Source organism: Orbicella faveolata, unplaced genomic scaffold (genome assembly GCF_042242905.1).
Source record: "Orbicella faveolata isolate gen_17 unplaced genomic scaffold, um_ofav_v1 contig_1, whole genome shotgun sequence".
NCBI classification, from domain to species: Eukaryota; Metazoa; Cnidaria; class Anthozoa; order Scleractinia; family Merulinidae; genus Orbicella; species Orbicella faveolata.
The window spans coordinates 35,262,959-35,268,461 of NW_028301536.1; the positions used below are offsets into that span (position 1 = coordinate 35,262,959).

At 38.3% G+C, this 5,503-nt stretch overlaps 1 protein-coding gene across 1 annotated transcript; it reads left to right on the plus strand.

Annotated features, from left to right (window-relative positions):
• The first annotated feature begins 89 nt into the window (after positions 1-89).
• On the plus strand, positions 90-5,503 carry LOC149118880 (acetylcholine receptor subunit beta-like). Its single transcript, XM_089274254.1, has 2 exons — positions 90-3,047; positions 4,137-5,503. The coding sequence occupies exons 1-2, from the start codon at positions 2,646-2,648 to the stop codon at positions 4,437-4,439; spliced, it is 705 nt and encodes a 234-aa protein (XP_089130380.1). The 5' UTR covers positions 90-2,645; the 3' UTR covers positions 4,440-5,503.

A 5,503-nucleotide genomic window follows, 5' to 3' on the forward strand; every position in this document is an offset into this window, starting at 1 on the left:
TACTGATCTATAGTAATGAAATGGCGATAGGATGATAAGAAAACCCACAGTTTCACCTTTAACCACTTTCTCCTTTCTTCTTGGTGTCATGACTGCCTTTAAAACTTTTCCCTTTGGTTTAAATTGCAAAGTATTAGAAAACGTATGCGCATGCTTTTGTGCGAAAATTCGTCTATAAGCTGTCGAGTCGAAAGATATGCAAATTCATTTAGTGACGATTTTGCTTTTAAACCCTTCCCAACGTTGACTTGACAAACATTGTGTCTACTTGAAACACGACACTTCATGTGAAAGCAATTTCGCCTATAGCCACCTGGGGATGGCACAGTGTGCATTTCAAAACAACAGTTAAATTACTCTAGGGGAACTGAATATTCGGCCATCCTTAATGTCCCAAACTATAAAAATTTAAACTTATTAACTTTGGTAATGCATCTAAATTTTGTGGCATCTTTAACAGCTGTCTGGGGCTGTATCGCTCTACTAAGTAGACTCCGCAGTTTCCAATTGCAAATTGTTAATTGTAAATCAAAGCCGAGAATAGAAATAGGGTAAAAAATATTGAAGGTACTACGTTCATCTCTCATTTTCCACTGTGTTATTGGTCTTCATAGCGTACAAAATTAACCTGCATATGAGAGTTAAGCTCAAAAGTTTCGGTTCGCGATTCGTGTTGTAAGACTCCACGTCATCTCTCAGTTTGTATACTTGGTTTAAAAAGTTCAATTATTGATATGTACCCACAGAAATAGATATCGTTTGTTGCTTTAAATTTACTTTTGATTTTGATTTTGCCTACACCTCGATAAACGTAACAACATATACCTGTCAACATTAAAACGACATTCAGGACGAACAAAACACTATTCAATCATCAGAACACACTCTGGGCAAGTTCGTAAAGCAAGTTGTTGTGTGAAAACGCGCCCAGATGATTGAGCCAAAACAACCCATTCTAAGTAGCTCTGCATGCAAATATTACTTAGAACTGGACTACCAACCTTGAAGCGCCTGGAATCAATGAAGATATCACTTCGTGATATTTTTAAAAGGATGTCTGTCTCATAGTGGGTTCAGCAAATGTTTAGACGTCACTTGTCTAGGTCCTCTGAAGTTAATGTGCATGTAAGTCCAAGTGCACTTTAGAAAGGAGTGTCTAAAAGGTTTGCTTTTGTTTGGCTCTCGACGAAACATCAATAATTCAATCAGTTGAAGATTATCATGTTGTAATGGGATTCCTGCAAATTCATCATTGGTTTCCTGAATACGTTGTGTAAACTATTATGGTCTACATATAAAATGTACCTGCAAAGACAAAAGAATCGACTACTGTCCAAGACTTAATCATCTTGATTATAGTGGTGAAAATGTGGGAAACATTTCTCAGGGGAGCATATCTAAAAGTTGGCAGAATATGTACTGCCTTTTCCTTTAAGAAAATTGTGTCTGCATTTGGTCTTATCTGAGTTCACCTCTTCTTCTTGACCCAGTGCAGTTTCTTTTTTCAACACGCTACTAATTTCAATGATTCCTAAAATAAATTTATATACCCTACTTGTGAAATAACAACGTGTCCTCTGACTACGAAATTTCAATACGTGGTGACTTAACTAGGGTTTCTCTTTGAATCAATAAATTGAACCAAAGGTTGCCCATGAGCATGTTATAAGTAGGTAACATCTACATACTTAAGAACGGACCTACCAAATGAAGTGACTGGATCAGTTACAACATATCCAACATGTCGCAGACACTGGTGAACAAGGAAGATGCACGCCACACCAAGGCACGTAAAAACAAATGTTACCTACAGGAACATTCACGGTACAAACACACAGCTTTCCAGGGACATGACTTTCCAAATCTACACTCAACTTGAAGGTACGTTGACTAACGGATAACATTTTGTTTGAGTGACGAATTCTTGACGGGAGCCTTCACTGCTTTCTTGTATTGCGGCATGTCTTAAGGAAGTGTTAGTTCATTTTTTTCACTAAAAGTGATTTCTAGCTTTTATTCGATGCAAGGTTGCAAGATTTGTATTTATGCTCAAATAGCTCATTAAGTTTGAATTAATGTCAAGCTGGAGGTCGTGACTCATTATTAAGAACTACAGTCTGCGAGAATGCTCCACTTTGACAGCGAGCAGGGATTCATGTTCATGTGCAAGTAATGCCATCTAGGTGTTTTTCTTTGGACGCCATGGGGCACTTCAATTGAGGAACAATGAAATAACGTATTTCAGTTCAGTAAAATGAATTTAAATGATACTGGGGTATCCTACATGCTCAAATAGCGCGAAGGAAAGCTGTTACACCTCAAATGGATTTTACGTGTCTAGGTGAAAATCTAGAAAACTTCAACTTCAAAGCTATAGAATGATGACTGGCTCAACGGTCACTGAACGAGGCTCGGCGTGACATAGCGCGAGTATAAAAGCCGGAATCTGAGTTGTTCTAAGTTTCTAGCTGAATTCGAGGCTCCTTAATACTCCTAATTTTATAAGAAAAGTCAATATCTATTTTCAAGCTGAACTTACAGTAAGTGACTCAGGATTGGGTGTCAGATCTTCTTCATTTCTCTTCTTTCTTTCTTATCTCAGCTGCTGCCCTGAACCCTATCCTGACATCACCTTCTACATCCGAATGCGTCGCATTCCTGGCTTTTTCCTCTTCAATATCATCATTCCTTGCCTGGTTGTCACTGCTTTCTCTGTTCTGACTTTTGCGTTTCCACCAGAATTCGGTGAACGCGTGACTCTCGTCATAGAATCGTTCCTCGCCATGTCTGTTGTCATCCTAAATGTCTCCGACAGCATTCCAGTGACGTCAGATGCAACACCTATTATTGTTAAGATCTTGCTGGCTGCCATGTTTCAGATTGGTGCGGCCTTAGTCGCTAACTGCATCTCGTTGAATTGCTACAAGAAGACTGAGATGCCACAGTGGGTCCGAGTCTTTTTTCTTCATTATCTGGCTAGGATGCTGTGTATAGACACTGGGCACCCTAAAGCCAATGTGCGGTCAACAAGACGAATAGATGTCAAGGTAAGAAGACATTTGGCAGGTCAATTTTATTATTATTATTATTATCATTGTTATTATTATTAATCATTGGTTTCTTAAAGCAACGAAGTACAGAAACATTGTGTTCGTACAAGAAGAAGTAGGCCTTTCCTAAAAATACCATAACTTTTCAATATTCTGGTTTAGCTTCGTAAGGACGCAATAATAGCATTTCAATGTCTTTCTTCTAGAAGCAAAATGGCCAGAATTAAGACTACATCTATAGCCTGTAGCTTTTGCGGTGTGTTTTAAGGAAACAGTAAAGCTTGTATTGACTTTTGACCTCACTGGAAACTGTCTTGATGATTAATATAAAAATTGTGCCTGATTAGTGCTTTTTTCCTGAACACTCTGATCGTGCAGATTTTACGGTGTGCGAGGTTGATCTAATTGTATGGCACGCGCAGCTTGCGCAAAGAACAAAGGAAATTGCGCCAATCCTGAATACCAAGGCTCATTCTGTGGACTGTAAAATATTAGTAACTGTAATTGGAGCTAGGGGGAGTAATTTCAAAATCAAATTAGAGCGCAGCGCGAGGCCGATTTGAAATTTCTTCCTGAATTATAAGACTCTTTATTGTATGGCTAGCTCCGTGAGCGGGCAAGATGAGTCAAATCCTGCGCTGTGATTGGCTAACCGAGCGGGCAAGATGGAGCCATCTTGCCCACTCGGGACTACCCTCCGTATCCCGCAAGAAAAATTTCCCCGAAAGCCATACAATGTATCCTTTATTGACCAAGCTTGTTCGGTCAAGATGGCTGGATATTGGCCTCGTTCTTTTTTTTGGGAGTTTATGGACCGAGACGTACTCGGTCCATAAACTCGGCCAATATCCAGCCATCTTGTCCTCACACTTGGTCAATAATCCATATGTATGGCCATGGACCGTTAATTTCAACATACATCTTGCACATTTGATGTTTTGCGGGCGTTCATGCCATTTCAGGACATCGGAAAGTCGACAATGAATTTTATAAATAAATCAGACACTTTACTGGTGACCATTTATTCCTGTGACTTGAGGCGACTGCTGACCTTGCACTTTTTATTTCTCTGACTCATCATGCAAGGTGGAGGAGTTGGAAAGCAACTACATCAAGCTGGTAGGAGCAAAACCTTTCAAGCCTGTCAATTTGTCACCGAGTAAGCTTCCAGCGACAGTTGTGAAGCCCACCAACACTCTCACCAAGATCATGGAAGGAATCAACGAGCTCGCGAAGGGATCCCTTAAAAAGGAAGACAATCAACTAGACAAAGAGTTTTGGATCTTTGTATCTCAAGTCGTTGACCGAATGTTTTTAGTCATTTTCTCGATCGTTCTGGTTTCCTCAACAAGTGCCATTCTCGCTCAGATTCCCAATCACTATAAATAAATGAAGTAATTGAATACAACAGCTTTGCAAAGATGTAATAGAACTTTTGTAGCAGTTGGTCGCATGGCCGATATTTTCTAAACTTTTAGCTTCAGCAATATGAACTTCAGAACTAAAAAGAGCATGTCCTAAGAGGCTGTCTCTGTAAGAACCGACCACTGATTTTACTTCGAAGATTCGATTTTTCTCAAAACTGGGATTTCAAAGTCCTTACCTAGTCAATCGCTAAAATAAGTTTTAGCTCATTAAAAATTCCAATTGAAGTTTTCTAGGATTGATTGAAACTCGGTCCGCTCGACACAAGTTTCATGCCCGCCGAAACTGGAAAAATAGCACATATTGCAGGCGCTCTAAAAAATAATATTCGCTCAAAAGTCCCAATTCTTTTTTTCAACTATAGATATATCATAGCAGTTTGTTTAGCCATGTTGCAATTATAATTCAATGTTGTTCCTTCAACGGTTAAAAGAAGATTTTCTACCCGTTCAATCGAGTTTTGAACCAAACACGAAAATAGCTCTACTTTGCAGGCACGTTTTAAAAATGTGGCACCTGTTTGAAACTGCTGAACTACATGAATAGAAAGTATAAATGTCCCTTAATTTAAAACAATAATAAAATTTGTCTGCCCACTAGAAAAGAAAACTGAGAAAACTGAGTATGTTTTATTTGGAACTCGGCAGAGGCTAGTAGGTAGGTAGGTAGGTAGATAGGGAAGACTTTATTTTACGAGGGTAACATTTGACAGTATTAAAACTGATAACCTGATGGCCCTCAAAAATTAAAATTTTAGAAAAAGAAAGAAATAGTACAATCGTAACAATATTAAAAATAATTAAAATAAAATAATTAAGGCTACATACATCGTAAAATATTTATAAAATGTGATTATTTACAAATTAAAAAAAAAAAATTTACAGGAATAGTTTGCTAAGAATTTGATTATCTAAAATTATTTTAAAAAGGGAGCGCTTAAAATTTAGTCAGATCTGAATCTCATAGTCCGCTTTGCATGGAAGGAAAGGAAGTCAACCAAGTAAAGTCGTTCAAGTACCTAGGAGTCT

What these genes read in the sequence shown, in the direction of transcription:
- LOC149118880 (XM_089274254.1), top strand. Translation starts at nt 2,646, where the DNA reads ATGCGTCGCATTCCTGGCTTTTTCCTCTTCAATATCATCATTCCTTGC. An exon ending in CAAGACGAATAGATGTCAAG is followed by an intron (nt 3,048 to 4,136) that starts GTAAGAAGACAT and finishes TCATCATGCAAG; the next exon opens with GTGGAGGAGTTGGAAAGCAA.